The sequence below is a fragment of the Lupinus angustifolius genome, unplaced genomic scaffold, assembly GCF_001865875.1.
Source record: "Lupinus angustifolius cultivar Tanjil unplaced genomic scaffold, LupAngTanjil_v1.0 Scaffold_428, whole genome shotgun sequence".
Lineage (NCBI taxonomy): Eukaryota > Viridiplantae > Streptophyta > Magnoliopsida > Fabales > Fabaceae > Lupinus > Lupinus angustifolius.
The window spans coordinates 251,439-271,204 of NW_017727833.1; the positions used below are offsets into that span (position 1 = coordinate 251,439).

General features: G+C 31.8%; 3 protein-coding genes and 1 long non-coding RNA gene across 6 annotated transcripts; 1 reads left to right on the forward strand and 3 right to left on the reverse strand.

Moving 5' to 3' along the window:
• Positions 1 to 786: 786 nt before the first annotated feature.
• LOC109341315 (NADH dehydrogenase [ubiquinone] 1 alpha subcomplex subunit 6) lies at positions 787 to 3,353 on the forward strand. Its single transcript, XM_019579193.1, has 2 exons — positions 787 to 1,093; positions 2,934 to 3,353. The coding sequence occupies exons 1-2, from the start codon at positions 878 to 880 to the stop codon at positions 3,120 to 3,122; spliced, it is 405 nt and encodes a 134-aa protein (XP_019434738.1). The 5' UTR covers positions 787 to 877; the 3' UTR covers positions 3,123 to 3,353.
• LOC109341316 lies at positions 1,669 to 2,605 on the reverse strand. Its single transcript, XR_002106929.1, has 2 exons — positions 1,959 to 2,605; positions 1,669 to 1,925 (listed from the first exon to the last, which is right to left on the reverse strand). It is a non-coding gene; the product is annotated as an uncharacterized LOC109341316 (long non-coding RNA).
• Positions 3,354 to 4,023: 670 nt separating the features above from the next.
• LOC109341313 (transcription factor TGA2.2-like) lies at positions 4,024 to 12,232 on the reverse strand. 3 transcript variants are annotated; one of them, XM_019579191.1, is made up of 12 exons: positions 12,055 to 12,232; positions 11,363 to 11,495; positions 9,631 to 9,728; positions 9,126 to 9,211; positions 8,805 to 9,008; positions 8,473 to 8,547; positions 8,317 to 8,376; positions 7,118 to 7,195; positions 6,934 to 6,985; positions 6,522 to 6,793; positions 5,177 to 5,425; positions 4,024 to 4,443 (listed from the first exon to the last, which is right to left on the reverse strand). In XM_019579191.1, exons 2-12 carry the CDS (start codon positions 11,455 to 11,457, stop codon positions 4,297 to 4,299), a joined length of 1,416 nt encoding a protein of 471 aa, XP_019434736.1. In that variant the 5' UTR covers positions 11,458 to 11,495; positions 12,055 to 12,232; the 3' UTR covers positions 4,024 to 4,296. The 3 variants fall into 3 exon arrangements, with proteins under 3 accessions (XP_019434736.1, XP_019434737.1, XP_019434735.1); XM_019579192.1 differs by having other exon boundaries at positions 9,126 to 9,202; positions 11,363 to 11,488; positions 12,054 to 12,232; XM_019579190.1 differs by having other exon boundaries at positions 11,363 to 11,488; positions 12,054 to 12,232.
• A 3,404-nt stretch (positions 12,233 to 15,636) lies between these two features.
• LOC109341309 lies at positions 15,637 to 15,999 on the reverse strand. Its single transcript, XM_019579184.1, has one exon. It carries the CDS (start codon positions 15,997 to 15,999, stop codon positions 15,637 to 15,639), a length of 363 nt encoding a protein of 120 aa, XP_019434729.1.
• Positions 16,000 to 19,766: the final 3,767 nt, after the last annotated feature.

Genomic DNA, 19,766 nt, shown 5'->3' on the forward strand with positions numbered 1-19,766 from the left:
TAGGCGAATCTTCCTAGTGTTTATCGTGCACGTACCTTTGCGGGTATATATGTAAGTAATGGTTATCCATAGTTATTTAATGAGTTTATAAATTTGAGTATATATTTATATATTTTGTAATAATCAATTTATATAAAATAATTATTATATTAATAATAATTTATGTATATTTAAATTTATTATTATATTTCATTCATCTAAAATAAAAAATAATATATAAACATAATTAAAAAAGTTATAAATATTGAAGTATTTTAGGATGAGTATCATAAAATTTGTCTCACCCTTAAGTTATTATTGTGAGTAATTGTTTTGGGTATTTTTATGGGTATTGATAGATTGAATATTTTTGTTATACCTCATGTGAATGGTCCATTTTTTGGTATGAAAATATTTATGTGTCCTACTCCTAACTTATTTTTTCCGTGAAGAATATTTTTGAAAAATCTTGGATTGTTTTATGTTAACTCCTAGTAAATGATAAAAAATATAATAAAGGAAAAAAACTTACCTTATCTATTGTCATAGACTATTTTTAATGAGAAAATATTGTATACACTGATTGTTTAAGAGTTTTTTTTTATTGTTATTGTACTATCCATAATTCATTTTCAATTAACATTGACAAAAAAAAACCAAGTAGAGGTATTATGATATATTGAGTGTGTAATCCTCGGTGTGCATAGTATTACATTTTTTTATTAACAAATAATTCCAAATAAACGCATGTGGGTCCCATACATGGCATTAAAACGACGCCGTCGGCCCGTGTTCCCCACAATCGCGTTTTCTACCTCTTCCATCTAACCCACAATTCACAATCAACACTTCCATCCGAGTTTGTTTTGGTGACTCGGTGAGTGAGTTTTCATTTGAAATGGCGAGTAGTGCGCTTAGAAACGTGAAGGTTCCACCCAACTCAGCGAGTTTGGATGAAGCGAAGCACCGTGTATTCGATTTCTTCAGAGAAGCTTGCAGATCCTTACCCTCTGTCATGGAAATCTATAATCTATACGACGTCGTTAAAGTCTCTGAGCTTCGTTCTTTTATCTCCTATCAGATCCGCAAGAATACCCACGTCACCGACCCTAAGGTGAATCTCTTTTTATAAAACTAATTGTAATTGTAATTCGACTTCTTTTTTTTTAATTTTCATTTTCAATTTCGTTTTATTATTGGGGGATTTCAAAATTGGATCTTTTTTGTGGGGTTTATTACAATTTTGGTTTACAATATTTTTTTATTAGGGTTTGGTAGAGCTAATTATTGAAATTGTGATGCAAATTTAGGGTCTGTTTGTTTAAGCTTCATTAACACACAAAAAAATGATTTTTTTGATTAAAAAATCGCTTCTGAGAAGAGAAAAAGAGTTTTGATGAGAAAGCTATAGTTTTAGCTTCTCGAGAAATGGCTTTATTGTAGAATCACTTTTTTAAGCCTAAAGGAAGAGGCCCTAAATGGTTTTCAGTTCCCTTGTATGGGTCTTCCTAAGAGCATCTCCAACATGCTTGATTAAAGTTTAAAGAGAAAATGCTTTGAAACAAATAGCTATTGTTAAAGAAGGAAGTTTGTTTGGTGGTTTGAATGGATATTCTGATAAATGTTAACTAGTACAGGAAGCAACTTTTATCAATAGAGTTCTTCGAAGCCATGTTTGGCTTCGGGTGCTTAAAACACTCTGTATGAACTAATAGTCTTGTTTAGGTTATTTAATGTTCTTCAGTCATTGCATTTGTTGTGATAATGAATTGTACTGAGGGCATTTTTTTGGGCACAGTATCAGCATTCAGCAGGTATTTTTAGTCAAATACAGAAAGTTTCAAATGGGTAGTCAAGCTTGTGAAATCCTTTTTCTAATAGTTTATGTTACAATTCACCAATTTGGTATTTAGGATTTACTAGAAAGGGTAGCCTAGTGCACAAGGCTCCCACCTATTGAGTATAGGGAGGATAGATACACGCAGCCTTACCTCACAAGCGGAGAGGTTGTTTCCTGGATTTTAATCCGTGACCTCATGGTTACTAAGCAATAACCTTATTGTTGTGCCGAGTTTGTAGGGGATAAGACTCCCCTAAAGTGAACTTATGAGTAAAGCGAGCAAAGGTGTTTCAACCCTTAGATTATTATTGGGTTAAATTTTTAAGTCCTTTTAAGATTAAATGAAGGGTGGATATACCCTTGCTTATTTGACACACACACACACACTTACTTTAGAAGAGTTTTTTAAGAGTCTAACTGTGTAAGTATAATTTATATGTTATGATATAATGATATGGAAAAGATAGGCATTGTTTTACTGATCTGTAATCCAATTAAGCTTCCAAGTTTTTGGACTTGCACCAATTTTTTGGGTTTTCCTGGTTGCAACAAGGGACCAAATTTTGTGTGACAAGTGAGTAATTTGGTTCAATCGTATTAAATATTTCCAAACTCGTGTTAAGATGTCCTTTGGTGGTGGTGAAACAATCTTTTTTTAGTTTTCTGTTTTTTCTCTTGTTTATTGGCATGCTGAATTTTGCTATAGCTATACATCTGCTAATTGTTGCTGTCTTTTTGTATGTCAGCATATATCTTTTCAAACTCGCGTGTATTTTTTTATGTAATATTCTAGAGTTTTCTGAAGATTGTCATGGTTCTTTCTCGGGTCTTACACATGATGAAACTTCCAAGCATGTATTCATGTTTTTTTGTGCTTGAGTTCAAATTCAGTGTCCCTTCCCTTTCATGCAAAAGGGCAGCAAATACATTCAAAATAAGATGCTTCATTAAAGGCAAAATGATGGTTCAGTATGTCATCGTTGTAATACATCAAGGGCAGTAAATACATTCAAAGACTTCAACGATGTATTAATAAGATGCTTCAGTAAAGGCTAAATGATTTTAGCTCTGAAACATGGTTTTATCATTATCACTAATATTTGTGGACTTCCAGGTGATTGATATGCTTATCTTCAAGGGGATGGAAGAGCTGAGGAATGTTGTGGAGCATTCAAAGCAGAGGCACCATATTATTGGTCAGTATGTAGTTGGTCGCCGTGCATTTGAGCAGGAGGAATTGGGCATAAAAAACCAGGGCACCACTACTTTTCTAAGGAATTTCTATGAAACCAATTACTTTTGAAGTTTGATCATTAGTTCTCTGTTTGCTCAAATAAAGAATCACTGACAGTTTTGTATGTCAATACTATTGGTGAAGTCACTTTTATTTCAGATCAAACTGATGTATTATTTGTTTCTTCCTGGCTTAATATTAAGGAAGTGATGTTTTGTTCATTGTGCACTTGTGTTTCCTGCTTCAAAGATTATCATGTATTATATACTATTTGACCTAATTGCAAGTAGTAATTGGCACAGCACGTTAGAGAAAATGTATTATGAGTAAATGCCATGATATTATGTCACTACAGTATGCACTGTGCAAGCGGTTCTACTAAGCTGTTTATTGTACATTCTGACATTTCATTTCCCTACAGTTTCACTTGTGAAGAAAGACACCAAAAAAGTTAGTATTTATCCATATTTTTTATATCTAAGGATATATATTAAGAAATTATTGAATAATATAAAAAATAGATACAATTTGACAACAATAATTTCATTCCATTCACCTTGGAAATTATAGTAATGAGAAATAGAAAAAGATGAAGTGGAAAAGATGTGTAATAAATAAGGATATAACTGAATTTATATTTAAATGTATATTGGGTTTCTAAATGAATAAAATATAAAATGAATAAGAATGATAAAAAATAGTATATAGGAAAAGGGGGATGCTGTGAAAGAGAGGGCAACCTACAAGGCTCCAATTTCTAATGATAATTAGGCCCTCTCAGAAATGCAGCTACAATGGTCTTCTATTTATAATAATTCTCTCTCTTTCTATCTCTATCATAAGATATATTTATAGACCAGTGGAAGGTTATATATAAAATATAATATAAATCTAAACGTTTCATCTATCAGTGACCACAATGAACAAGCAGAATATCATAGGCTATGTTAGATGAGACAAATGCATATAATTGAGACAACTGAACTAACCATTAAAATTTATCATATATCCCAACTATTTTTTGTATGAAACAAATAGCCCTTCAACAATTACAAAGGACAATATTACCATACTGCTTGTCACAAATTTAATTTCTAGACTTTTACTCAATGAAACACTAATATCAGTGATACAAAGACTACATTACACACAAGAAAACTTGTTAAGAGTACCAACTACAATGAAAGTATTGGTGGTGAAGGACCTATTAAATTATTTTGTAACAGACTATTTATCACACCCATCAATCTCTTGGGCGGGCAAGCCAGAGCGAACTGAGAGCACGTAGCCGCGAAAAATAGTCATGTATCGCAAGGAGTGCACGAGCCGATTGGCGAGTTGTCAGTATACGGTGCATTTGCTGGAGAGTTTGCTGGCGCAGATTATCAGCCTAATAATCATAATAGCCACATAGAAATGAAGACATTCAGTAACCAATATGACATAAATGCTGTTTACAAGAAAATTTTGCCCGTCCATTTTTTAAGGGGAGGGTGAGTTTGACACAATAGTAAGATTGTTGCATAGTGACTATGAGGTTACAGGATCAAATACTGAAAACAACCTCTCCGCTTACGGGAATAAGGCTGTGTGCATCTACCCTCTCATTAAATGGAAGTCTCACGCACAGGGCTGCTGCCCTTTTTTTAAGGGGGGTGGGGGAGGGTAAAATGGACCAAAATTTGTTATACATGGCATGCAAATGATCCTTGCAGAAGTGGTTAGTGAAGCTAAATTGACATGAATTCAGATATAGGTTGACATGCAAAAAATTAAAAAATATAATTCAAAGACATAAAGGAAAAGTATCTTAAAAAGTGTGAAGTATCTGATCCACCATTTTGAAGTATCAGTGCTATATAGCTTGTGGCAAATGACACATGCTAGTGAAAATTATACTGTAGACTAGTCCCAGAATTTTTTATAACAATTCAAAATCACATCCATTTCTACCATTCCAAAAGAAATTATGCAAAGAGGGGAGTTTCTATTTGGTTGGAGCAAGAAAGTTATTATTAATTCAAGTTGTATATTAGGAATTGTAAGTTGGACTAAAAGGATCTTCAACTATTCACACAAAGTGTAGCAAACTAATTCCATACAAGTGAGTAAGCAAAGTTTACCTGCCGAATAAACCCTTCAAGCGTCCCTAGCTTACCCATGGCCATTGCCATTTGACCCATGTAATTTGCCACATTCCCTGATGAACCGGATGAGTTTTGTGATCCAGTAGACAATGTCTCGGCAAGGGACTGTTGTAATGCATCCATTCCCTGAGATAATGCATCTTCTGCTTGCTGTGATGATTGCTGCAAGTTGGTGATACCCACCACCTGCTGCTCCGTGAGAGGCTCCAATTGATTTACCAGAAGCTGCAACCGCACGGGGCCGAAGGTAAAGAAATTAGAAAATGACTCAACACCTTGGGAATAAAAAGTTGGTTACATTGAAATTATGAGAAATATGGATACAAGAAGTTCCATAAAAACTTACAAATCATATATACGCATTACCATGAGTAAATTGAGTATTAAGAACATTAACAGTACAGATATTTCGGGTTTTACCTCTGTATCAGTGCTGTTTAGCTATTTACCAATATACCATGAGATATTATTTTTTTCCTTTTCTTCTTACACTTGGCTCCCGTAAGTCAGATTTAGGGTTCAGTTGATTTTGAACTACAAAATTACTTAAGTACTAGCAGAAAGTGGAATTTACCTATTTTTTCAAAACCATGCAAGTGTTAATGCAACAAAAAAAAGGTTCATATTGAAGTTATATCTTAAAAATAACATAGATATATGTGCAACTGAAAAAGATTATTAAAAGTTTGGTTATAAAATTACCAAAGTTGACGAAGGCAAAATATAGTTAAAGAGAATAAGCAGACACAAGTAGTGTTAGGCACTCGGGTTAGTAGACCGGAAGCGAGTAAGTTATTTGTGTGGTTAGTAGGTGGAGTGAGATAGTCAAATTTTATAGATAAAAAGGAATGCCATGTTCTAGGAAGAGAAAAGAAAAAATACAGCATATTCGTTATTGTACTTTCTCCCACCAAACCATTATCATTAGTGTGTGGGTCACAAGTAAGTCTAACTCCATGCTTATTCCAAGAAAGGTCAAACCTCACAGCTACAACCCCAGTGTCATCAGAAACAGCATACCAAAAACCTATTAGTAAGTCTTACTAAACTTTCTTTTATATAATACTGACATTATTCATTTAGATTATTGATCAACCAGCAATACGAGGCAGCAACTAGCAGTGTGTATAATTACTTATTTACTTCTCTTTCTCAAAATTATCGGTTATATAGCATCCATCTTATAATAAATTAATGATCACAAAATCTTAAAAGATATAATTACTCTCTATGTTACAAGGAAATCATAGTGCTCAGGAAAACCCCTTATACCTTTCGGTAAACCATGAGAACCAGAAAGAAAGGAATAGCAAAAGCTTACCTTGAGGACTTCGGATGACCGAAAACCACCTAGCCACAAAAAACACCTCTCGGCGGGTGTTTTCCACATACCAGACAACAAATGGAAAACATCAGCCTTAGCTGCAATACCTTTCAGCCTAAAGATCTCATCATAATGTGCCAATATACTATCAATAACCATACGGAGTTCGGTATCACTTGCGTGAGAATTTACAGCTGCTCTTAGCTCATTAATTTGTCGATTCTGCTCTTCCAGCCACCTTGCATATTCAGCATCAAACTGCATTGCCCCTGTAAAACAATGTATTAATGCCTATGGAAAAGCTAACGTAACAGTATGGAAATCAAATGCTTACTGAAACTTGTTACAACGTAATAGACACCAATTATGCAACTATTGGAATGAGCAACATGTTTTAGAAACAAGATACCATTTCCACTCATTGAATGTGCTTGATCACCCGAGCTTGATATGAAGACTCCCTACAGAAAGAAACAAAAGATTTTGGTTTAAAATTGAACATGACTGCCAAGGAAATGTGTCTTGCAAAAAAATGAACGGGAGAGAAAGAGAGAATTGAGGCACTCTTGTTGCAAGACTTAACTAAATCTCACCTGCTGCCTAGCTCTCTGAAGCTCTTGCTCTAGTTGGGTCAGCTTCAAACGACTACTTTCCAGCTGTTGGACATAGGCCTACGTAAAAAAGCCACATGAACATGATTATTTCTTACAAATATAGATGGCGAAGTTAAACATTATAAGGGAATCATTGGATTATACTACATAACAATCATTGGATTAAAATAAGAGTAGCTCTCTAACAAACAAAGATATAACAACAAAAGGAGGAAAGCCTCATTTTGGTTTTCTCGACAGAATTCTTTTCTTATCAATATACCCATTTCAAACTTACAAAAACCAAGAAAACAAATTTCCAGTACTCCAGATTATAGAAAGTATAGTTGATAGCACACATATTTACTCATGCTGTCATAGGCCAGATTAAAAAGTACGAAAACAAAGGAGATGGCATAATATGTCTGAACCAGTTTCTCAAAACAATTTTTGTCAAATCCACAAATATCATTGAGCACGGTACACAGAGAACATTGATCTACAAAACCATCTTGGTTAGAAGGAAAAATCAGGGTGGTTTGGTGCACGAGGATTCCCCCTGTCGGGTTTGGGGAGGATAGATGTACGTATCGTTACCCCACAAGCAGAGAGACTGATTCCAGGATTTGAACATGTGGCCTTTAGATCACTAAGCAGCAACCTTACTGTTACACAGAGGCTCACGCTCTATATACTGGAATTGGAACAACGACAACAACCAAGCCTTAATCTCAATAGGTGGGTCGGCTACGTAGTGGAATCAGAAGACCAGAAAATATGGGAGAGAATAAAGTTTGTACATTAAAAAATAGCAAATTTTATTTCTGTACTTTATGTTATGAGCTATTTAGATAATTACATCACATCAAATGGATAGAACAATCCAAGTTTTAAAGACTAGTTTTATTAATGATACAAATTCATAACAATAAGCCAGTGCAGAATTGTATTATTCATATTGTACTTAAATTTTGTTTAGTACTTAAAAGCAAGCAACTCATGTGATATGGAACAGTGAAAATTAGAATTAGACATCCTCTATCAATTTTCCCTTCCATATTATACCAACTAAAAATCAACATGCGCCTTTAAGTTATTATGATACTGTAGTCTGTAGCAATATTTATGTGGGAAACAAAATATATACACACTTATAAGAATAAATATTAACCAAGAAAACAAGCATATATGATTCCTACTTTCTTTCTCAACCGACTTTTCCTTGCTGCCTCACGATTCTGCGCAAGCCTACGGAGACTCTGCAATAATAATGAGAAAATTAATCATCATGTAACAAAAACTATATATATTTTAATATTAATTACCCACACAATAAATTTTAAAATATATTTAACCTTCTGGTCTGTTTTTTCCCTTGTTCTGTCGCTGGAGTCAGAAGCCGCACCAACAAGAGCTTGACTTCTATCAAACTGCAAATTCAGCATGCATCAAATGTTAGATTTTCAAGGATATCCACTAACAATTCTACTCTGATTACGGAACAGACACAGAAAGACTTCTGTTCATGCATTATGTTTGAATACTATTTAGATTTAGATCAATCATGCAATTTGATTATTGGAAACAAGTTCCACCTAAACTACTGTGCAAATTTAGGATAGGGCCTTAGGATATTATCGATTGAACATCAAGGGATAAAATAGCATGGAAGGTAAAGAAACATCACCCGTTGATTCTTGTCATCAGTGTCAGCATCTGTAGAAATATCAGTCCTGGGACTGCCATCAGCCATGGCAGACTCTTCCTGATTTTCCGTATTACCAACTAATATGGTGACAGGGTTTGACGATTGAACCTTTTCCTGTTGAAATTGCAACCTATGTGGCTCTGTTTGGTTCGTCAATGGGTTTTTATCAAGTGAAGGTGGCAACTAATTTAAAGAGAAAAAGAAAGAAAAGTTGAAATGAGACATAATGTAGCCAGGTAAGACTCACCATGTTTACCACATTTGGAAGTTCATTAGATGAAAATAACTATAAAAACTCACCTTATCAAGAGTACCAATGTGAACAGGAGTTGGAGAAATTGTTTGTCTACTTACTTTTAGTGAGTTATAAATTGAATCTGAATCATGTATCAGGAAAAATCATTAGAGATGGAAAAGCCGGAAAAAGGCTTATATTTGTTAACAATAATTAAAAAATTGGTAAGATTATAGACATCTATATTTAGCAGTTTAGCCAAGAGTAACATCATGCACACATTAGTGAATGGGTAAGTCCATGTCCGGACAATTATTCCTTTCTCTTAATGCAATCTTTGGCAAACAATCAATGAGTAGTTATGTACTGACAGCACGCAAAGAGTAATCATTGCGTAGTTCCCTAGTTTTCCTTTTTTTTAATAAATGATAATTAAACATCATTTGAACATATAAAGAAGAAATAGTCCTGAAAAGATAATTTGATGCACCATGACAAGTTATAACACAATATACCCTTGTATGCTTGTTACATGTAAACTTCACCATGTTAGATCAAAGGAATACTTACTTCCACTCAGGTCAACGACATTCTCTAAGCGATATGATTGGTCAAATGCTCCAAAGTCAGAAACATGAAAAGTATTGATTGCAGTCTCCTCTGTGTAGCTGAAAACCATACTTCGTCAGAATTAGGCTAACAAAACTTAGTCCATATGTTTGATTTTAGAGAAAATCCACATAAAACCGAAGTTGACTATAAGTTGATAGATGCAAAAATAAAAAGTAAAAACATAGGATCAGGTTTTCAAATCCAATTTATGACTCTCTCTTTTTACCTTAAAAGTATCCAGACTAAGTTTCTTTTTATCCTTAGTCTACATATCAAAAGAGAGAACAAATCATCTGCCTGTGAGTCCGCAAGATAATGATTGGCCGATAATTGGTTCAAGGATTACAAATGAGACCCCTTAACCACATGAAAACATGCCTAAGTAACAAACCAGCACATAATATACACCATGCCGAATTTCTATCCAAATATCTATTTCTCTATATTGCACAATAGTACAATAGTACAGTCATGATCTTACAACTAGTGCAAATGCATTTACAAAAAATAGTTGTGTAAGTTCTACTAATTTTCGTTGCTCTCCACCAAATTATATCATGTTTTGATTCATCAATTCCTCAAAACAAAACATTCTCTTCTGTATGTGAAATAGTTTACTCAAAGATACTTTATTTCAATCAAGTGCTACATTAGGACAAACTTTCTTAAGATGTCATGCAGAATTTTCAACACAATAAAGTCTAACCTAGAAAGGAACACTTTGAAGTGCAAAGCTTATCCATCCACCGAAAGGAAGACATTGACACTTGCGAAAGAAGAAGGATTTGAAGTAAAAGATTATACATCTGGTGGTATTACTAGACTACTAGTAGAAGGGGAAATGACGGATGCTCTAGAAACACATAAGGTATTGTTAGGATATTTGACAAAGTAGTAAATGAGAAGTTTGGTAATATCATCAGTACTTTAAGCTAATAAATAGTGCACCATTTAAAAAAAAACTGTGAAGGCTTCAAGTATTTATGTAATGCTTCTATTAAAACTCTACAACTAATTTCATAAAAGGGGCCAGTGCTGGACTACTTTTAAAGATAAACAAAGTGTTGATTCTTATAAAGAAATAAACAAAGGGTAGATAAGTTTGTACTCATGACGCAGTACATTTAGTCTATCAAAACGTATTATACTGATGTTAACTAATGAACCTATTATACCCTACCCATAACGGAAATTGGAAATGGAACAATTGGCATGGTTCAGCCTACCCAGCTGAAGCAGAAACGTATCACTTTAAACCTAGGGCAACCGTGCTACATCTCTGAATGCAGTAGCAAGGCAGATTGCTAAAATAGTATCTAGGCATAGCCCCGAGAATCTTGAATTGAAACCCACATTCACAAGGGAGAAGAGAGATGCTTATCTCCAATTAGAAGGGTATAAGTCCATTTTGATCATAACTGGTTTTAGATTTATTCAAGCAAACCGTAAAGTATAACAAAACCTTTAGTATCTATTACTTATTAAGAAAAAGATACCTAGTAACAATGAAAGTCAGTGTTCTACATATTCCTTATACCATCCTAATGTAACATTAAAGAGCTAAGAATCATCTTAATATAAAAAGGAAAGAAAGTCTGCTTGCACCACTGGGCTAAGAAACACGATAAAGAACTATAACTACGAACCAAAACCAACATTGACAACAAAAATTCAGCAAAAGGAAATATACCATAGACTTGAAATGGGTAACTGAGAATCGAAGCTAGGCATCCCTCTTTGCGCTCCCTTCTCATCTTCAACACCAACCCGAGTTCTACTCCCCATACATCATAGCCACCATCATATCCTCAATTCTCTAATGCCCAACAAAATATTTAAAAAAAAAAACAAATGACAAGTTGAAGAACAAAACAGTTGCCTCAGTAAACATAGAACTTCAAACCAACAACTAAATAACCCTCAGAATAATAGAAAGTAAAACAACACAAGAAAACAAACACAGTGCAAAGTGCAAACCACAACAAACTAACCCCAAACAAAATATAAATTGCAACCTTGGAAAGCATGAAATGAGTTCAAATCATATCATAGAGGTAGAAAAACAAAAATTACAAACTTGTATAAAAAACAAATAACCTAAATTTCAGGGACTCATGTAAGTATGTGAGCAAAATACACCAACATGTGTACTCCAAAGCCAAATTCACGGACCAAGACAATGACACACAAAAAAAGGAGCACTAGAAAGTCAAAGCGCCACACTTTGAGAAGAAAAAATACATTTTGAAACCAACCCAGTTACTCTCGCATGCCCAGATGAATAAAAATCACAAAATCCAAGCTCAACAAGATCAAAATCAGCTAGCCACAGTAGCAGTAAAATTCAGTAAACTATATAGCAAAAAATGAAGCAAAAGCACCTTGGAATTCTGATGATGACAATGAGTGATGATGGTATAAGTGACTAATTTCAACTATGTATAATGTTATTTATTTATTGGATTATTGGAGTGAAGTAAAGGAACAAGAAAAGAGAGAGAAAGAGGAGAGAGAAAGAGATAGAGAGACAGATGGATGATTCCAATCTCTAGATGTCTTCATGTGCACAAATATTCCACTCTCCGAGGACTATTTTTATAAGTAATCTTTTTTTAATTTCTAATGCTTTAATAGTATCAGTGTTTTACTCATTTACTTTTTATTTTTATAATTTCAAATTTGTAGAGGGGGATAGAAAACTCATTCAATGGTATTCTAGTAGTGAGGATTCTGTTTCTGATGCTTTTTCAAGAGAGTGTGGGAATATTATGCACTTGCTTCACTATGTCATTTTCTCATGTTAATTGCATGTAACAAGGCTATATTTTCTTCTTTTAAGATGGTAATTGGTAAATGTTTAACTTTAATATAATTATGTATAATTACTAAAAAATTACATTTATATATAATTATTAATTATATCTGATATTATTTGATCCAACTAAATAATTTAACTGGTTAAACTTGATACATATTCTCTCCTGATTTGTAATAATACATATGCTTAAATTCAATAAACTATATTTACATTTAGATGCATGCTCTGAACACATTTCCATAGTTAAGGTATTTTTTGTACGGTATTGCTTCACTTTTTTGAGTCAGAAACTAATCATTTTTTGAGTCGCTCTTAGGAATTAACACTTGTTTAGATAGATTAATACACAAATGTCTATCAAAAAATGTATGCAATGATACTGTCAGAGTTTCTTACTATATCAATATATTTTTCAGTAGTCATTTACTCATTTTTAATAATAATTGACGTTTAAATATAATTAATGTATATGAATTATAACATTTTTTTAGTACTGTCAATGATATTTTTCACTTTTGATAAAATACAAATATAAAATATGACTCTCATATTCCTCCTTCTTTCTGTAAACAACTGGGCTTGAAGCCCACTTACCTTTCTTAAAAATGGAAGAATAGTGAATAGAGAACACACATAACAAAATGTATACATATAAGAAATATATTAAAGTGTATATTTTTAATTGAGTTTTAGGTCGGTATAAATGAGGATATCTTTGGAATAGGTCTTTAAATATACTCAAATATTATATTGTTTAATTCAAATGTCTTATACACTTGTCTCTTGATGATTTGGTTATGTCTTTTAATCATAAATGGATAACAAAAAAATTGATTTAGTAGTATAATATTCTATTAGATCTCTAAAAAGATAAAAAAGTCTAAGAAATTGATATATGTGAGTAATATTTATTAAGAAAACAACCATACATATCGAATTAATCCCTTACATGAGAGGACACACTTAAAAAACAAGCAAAATGCCACATCTACCAAGTCGATTACTCACCTACATGTGGAGATCACGTGTATATGTATATTAATTTTTAAAAATTCAGAAATTTTATTTTAAAGATATTCTTATTGACTGGAACTTAAAAGTTAAAACTTAATTCAGTCTATTACCTATATTAACGGACAATACTTTTTTTATGTAGCAGACAGAAAAATTAGAACTAGAAATTATGTGTAGCTACTTGTAACTAAGTTACGTATGAAACTTATTTTATTTAGAAAATACTCATTTTAGTTATTCATATTTTTCGATCTTATCAGTTTAGTCCTTCAATAAAGAAAATATCTAAAATAGTCCCAAAATTTTCAAATTTATGAATTAAATTAGTCTTTTTGAGGTCAAATTAGTTCATATCAAATATTGTAAAACATGCTAAAATGACTAATTTGACTCACATTTAAAATTTTTTGGGACCACTTTAGGTGTTTTCTTTTTTCGAATGATTAAACTAGTAAGGTCCAAAAATATGAAGAACTAAAATGTGTATTTACTCTTTTATTTATATAGGTTTCTTAAAAATCCAATCATACAGTGTAATGTTTTTGAAATATAATAATTAATCTTGAACTATTCATTAACCACCCCTAGTATCTCTATCACATCTAAAGGGTGGAGAATAGAGAAAACTTTGTTATAAGATTGAAAGTACGTAAACGTTTTGATACTTTAATTTGATACACTTTGACTATGAGAACACATTCTAGTGTTTTGATTTAGACCACATGAGTAAGTCATTTTCTAATGTCAACAAAGACAGCATTATCACATATAGCGACAACAAGGATAATAATGTATGTACACTTGCTTGTTATGTTGTAACTTGTAAGGCTAGCAGATAATGTAAAAGCCTTTGTCCTATGCATTTTATATCTCTTATTTGGGGTCAATAACCTTAATTAGATAAAAGAAAAAAATAGTCTAATTTTTATGCAATATAATGTTGCTTTAAATTAAGTTTGATTGAATACGTTTTTGGTTTCTATAATATTTTATGGGTTTTGGTTGTAATGAATTACCAAACTGTTTTTAATTTATAATGATAATGTGGTACATCAAATTAATTAAAGACGTGACTAACTGTGATATTGACATATTATAAGTATGAGCTAGAATCAAAACAATATAATAAAGTAGAGACCAAAATCAACCATATATATTTATGAGAATTTATTTTTCAAATATAAAAAATGCAGGAGAGGCACCAATAAATGTGAGGGTGAGTGGCACTCTTGTTATTTAGTAGATTTGTTGTTAGAATTATTATTTTAAAATAATTAGCTAGATCCATAGAAAAACAAAAAAATTAAGAGTTTGATTCCTGGAGCAATACTTGTTGGAAGAGACAATCACAGATTCGAAAAAATAATTAATTTCTTATTCAAAAAGTGAGAGAATACTCTTAGTATCAACAAAATAATTAGCTTGATTCATATTTCCTTGAAATTGAAACACATGTGAAGCAAAAGTCTTATCCTTGACCATATGTCTAATTTCATCTTAATCATCTTCTTCTTGGATATATTAATTAATTCACCTTCACGTTTCCTTTGCTTCAGGATCACTACAATAATCTCACTCATGATCATCTTTCCTACCCACGTAATTATTTCTTTTTTACGACTAGATTGTACAAATTAGTGTAAAATCTGGATTTTAATCAATTAAAATTAAATAGGTATTTAAAATTGGACGTATTAGCAATGTCGTTCTATACAACATGGAAAGTATGGAAATTTCAAATTAGGTGATTGACCAATGTGAAAAATATAAATCAAATCGATTATATTATATGCTTGATATGTAAACATGACCCTCAAGCTTGGTTCAAAGATATAAGAGAACAATGTTACGATGCATATCTTTATTTAAATAGGTGATGATACATCCAATTTAAAATCTCTCTCGTATAGACTATATACTCATTATTACTCTTACCCGGGGCAAAATGAGATAAAATCAATGTCCAATATGTGCTTACATCCCAACAAAACTAACATAGATATATAATCTGGATGTAAAAGAAGAACATTTTGCTCATTCAATAATTGTTTAATAAGGAACTATAGAAACTGAAACATAAGCAAACACGTAATTCCATACACATATATTAATTAATATATAGAATAATGAATTTAAGACGCATCAAAGCTCAACAATTCATGATATTGAAGGTGTTGATTTAATGGCTCCAACTCCATCAAGGAACTCGAAAGAAACTCTATGTTACCATATTTCAACATAGTTTCCTCGGATAAACAACCCTGGTCAGTGACATCCACACTCCAACGTTGATTTGTGTCTTTATTAACTCTTTCATCATTAGCCCAATTTTCTTCTATGGGCATGAATGTATCCGCAACATTTGAGTCTTGTCCAGTAAGTTCTTGCACAAGTGCTCTGAAGTTAGAAGCACTTGTCTTTACCTTCATGGGACTTGAAATATATGTCACTTTGATCTCTTTTTTGTCCCTTCTACTTTGCCTCTTGTTCTTCATCACTATTAATTGCACCAACAAGATGAGAAAAAAAATGTTTATTTATTTGTTCCACAAGTTGTGTGTGATGTAATATAATGAGAGAATATTACAAAATGCTCAACTTGCACTTATGGGGCCTTTATATAAGGGTGGCTAGTGTTATAATCAAGATGGTAAACTTCGTGGAAAGTGGTTATGGTTAGAAAAAAGAGAGAAGGAGGAAATTAAAGAGATGTATTTGACTACGGAAATGGAAAAAACTAGATAATGAAATATTAAACTAGAGGGTAAGAACCTAACTAGTTATATCATAAGTGATTATAAGTGACACGTGAACCCTATATTATAGACCATATCTTGTTACATGTCATATTATATATACATATATTGTGATTTTTCTAAGTCATAATTGTTTGTTTGTATTCAATGGATATTATATTTTTGTGGCGCGCAGCCATAGATGACTGGGAATTCCTGGAAACTTAGGCAACAAGAATCGCTAGAAGGAAGGTGACGTTTGTTTTTGTTTTGTTTTTTATGATAAGGTGACGTTTTTCTTAGTTATAGACTTATAGTGTACATTTTCTTGGCGAGGAACAAAAGCAAGCATAAGAAAGTGGATATACATGGATTTAGAGATACAATAGTGTGGGTTTCGTAAGAATTTGCTTAGCTTGAAAGTCAAAACGAGTTTAATATTAGTTATTTTTTAATTCAAATACAACTCAGTTGAAGTTAACGAACTGCAGCTCAGCTCGAGTTGCTTATTTGATAACTGAAATAATTAATTTTTGCTATATAATTTACTAAGAGAAATCTAGAAAATTATTGATCAAGAGTACCATATTGGTTTATTGGCCAAAGAATGAGATAAATCTAAAATATGATGAAATATGAAGAATACTTATTCAAGAATAACAATGGTCAAAAATATCATTTTAGTTTCTTAGCCAAAAGAATGAGAGAAATCAATAATATGATGAAATATGAATATTACTTGTTCAAGAATAACAAAAGAATAATATGATGAAATGTGAACAATTTTGCTCAAGAATAACAAGAGAATAATATAATGAAATTGATCAATTTTTGCTACATAATAATAAAAGAAAAAGATGTTGGAATATGAGCAATTTTGCTCAAAAATAAATAGAGAAAAATATAATAAAATATATGTAATATTTGTCTTAACAATATTAAGAACAATTGAGAGGGAAAAAATATATGAAAGTGAACCTGCCGGTCAAACAATTTAGGCCTTAGGCAATGAATTGCAAGCTCAATCATATTGAAAGTCACAGAAATCCCATGAAATACAAATTTCTGATAAGTGAACATATCAAGCACCACAATCTCCACACACTAATCACAACCCCTGACATTAAATCTTTGATTCAGAATATGAGTCAATCAGGAGGAGTAAAGATTGTGGCAGAACTTCAACTCACCCAATCTCCTTTAATCCCGCAATACAAAAAGAAATATGCCCTTTTGAACTGAACATCTTCACAACCTTATCAAATATTTTTATTGAAGAGTAGTTGTTTCTGTTATTAAAACGATGACAAGGCATTGGAAGCCATCATGTTGGAAATTGAAAGCTTCATGATAAACATCACACTGAAACATAATTATATTGTTGTAATATCATATTAGAAGTTACAGAACAAAAAAAATGATGGTGTATTTTATTGATTAAATGAATAGAATAATATTGAATTTCAAAGAAATTAATCAACCTATTATATCTATAAAAAAATAAAAAATACAATTAACTTAGCTTTACCTGACTCTTAACTAACTAATTTATTTTACACATATATATATTTTTTAATCATGAAAATTGAATTTACAATGTTTTTTATTATGCAAAAAAGTAGATAAGTTTAAAATAATTACTAACCCAATATATTATTAACCTCAAAATATATTTCAACACACCTCAACAAAAGATAAGATGGTATAGAAATGTTTTAAATTAAAGCTCATCTCTAACTTAGCCAATCTTGACACGTCAAGAGTTTAAGCTGGATGAGAAAATTTTGTATGGAGACATATCTAACATGTCATATTTGAAGACATATATATTTATATTTTTTTGTGTTACTATTTATGAGTAAATTTTAATTAACATTAAACTTTTAATATGTTATCAAAAATTTATTGATTGTCTCTATGTACATATGTCTCATTCAAATTTTTCCTTGGATTAAATTAGAGTTTTTGTCGTGTTGCAAGAAAGGTTAGGAGATGTTTGTTTGAATGGATCTTAAGTTATTTCCAAAGATATAAAGGCTAAAATATAATAGTTCTTTCAAGTTTTAAAAATTTGTCCTCATGAAAGAGTTATTTCAAAAGGTAGTTTCTTTTAGTGTTGATAAAACTGGACTGTATCATTCGGTTCGATCGGAAAATTTGTGAACCAGACCTCATATTGGTACGAGACAGTTGTTGTACTAGATATGTATCAAAACTGGTGGAAGCTGACTAAAACTAACCGATATTCTGCAAAACTGATGAACCGGCCGAATTGATACTGAACTGGCCAGTTGTTGCATTAAAAACAAGGGAAAACGACATCATTTCATTAAATCTCAAAGAATGAAACATTGTTTCAAACTTTCAGTTCACACATTTAATGATTCATGTAACACCGTCAATTTTCTGTGTATGTTTTATTAATTATTTATTTTAACAACGATTTATTTTAGAAATTAATCGGTATTGAATTAGACTAAATCGTATTTGAGTGTTAGTCTTTTTGTGATTTCCTATTTTGTGGCAAATTTTCGTAATTTTCTATGACGAAAAGTTTTTGAGCTGCTGTCGGGTCCAAATTCGGCCCAATAACGTGTTTTTGAGTTTCGTACCTCAGAATCGAGTTCTGATTGCGCCATTGGCTTCAAAATATTATTTCGTGTCAAGATAGACATCAAGTTTGTCCAGAACGCATTTCTAATTATTTTTCACTCCAAATTCCGTGTTTCGAAATTCTAACCGTAAACCGAAATTGGGAGATTTTTATTATCCGACTGGGTATTAGCTGACAATACTCGGGAATGGTTTAATCGAGAATGTCACATCACTTTCATGTAAGAAGCTTGCTTGTTAAACAAGCAAAAATACATATTCTCTTACACAAAATCCCCTAAATCACTCAACAAATCCTCTCACTCTCCCACCATTAGACACATCACCTATGCTAGTCTAAATCTACTTACTTTGCATTAAATTTTCTGATTTGATGAGGGTGAGACTCTCCTATAAATACCTCACCCCATTCTCTCATTTTATACTAAATTTCCTATACAAACTAAGATAGTCTTTTATTTTCTCTTTTTCATCATCTTCTCATATTTCATAGAAAGTTATGAGCTTTTATTATGTTGTTCATAAAGTAGAGTTTATATTTGTTCTTTAAGTATTTTACGAAAGCATAACTAAAGGGGAGGATAATAAAATCATATGAACCTTTATATAGTTTTTGGCTTTTATAAATCTTGAAATTTCTTCCTTGTTCTTAGATGGAAAAACTATATAGTTGGACAAGGTTAGATGAGTTATTTGTTTGGAAATATTAGAAATTATTGTTAGTATTTAAATATGTTTAAAGGTGATGATTTTAACATCAAAGGAACCTTTAATGTGTTTAAGAAAAAGTTTGTGTTTTATTCTTGAAAGTTTATGATGTTGATGAGTTGTTGTTGAAAATGTTTCATTTTTAGAAAGTATTGTGTTTAAAAATGGTTTAGCATATTTTACTCTTTGATTTCCAAGTTAAAATA

Bases quoted from the DNA above. Each gene is read 5' to 3' on its own strand.
- LOC109341315 (XM_019579193.1), top strand. From the start codon at position 878: ATGGCGAGTAGTGCGCTTAGAAACGTGAAGGTTCCACCCAACTCAGCG. The intron at 1,094-2,933 runs GTGAATCTCTTT...GTGGACTTCCAG, and splicing joins CCCACGTCACCGACCCTAAG to GTGATTGATATGCTTATCTT.
- LOC109341313 (XM_019579191.1), bottom strand. From the start codon at position 11,457: ATGGGGAGTAGAACTCGGGTTGGTGTTGAAGATGAGAAGGGAGCGCAA. The intron at 9,009-9,125 runs GTGAGTTTTTAT...TCTTTAAATTAG, and splicing joins ACATTGGTACTCTTGATAAG to TTGCCACCTTCACTTGATAA. The intron at 5,426-6,521 runs GTAAGCTTTTGC...GTGCGGTTGCAG, and splicing joins GGTCATCCGAAGTCCTCAAG to CTTCTGGTAAATCAATTGGA.
- LOC109341309 (XM_019579184.1), bottom strand. From the start codon at position 15,999: ATGAAGAACAAGAGGCAAAGTAGAAGGGACAAAAAAGAGATCAAAGTG.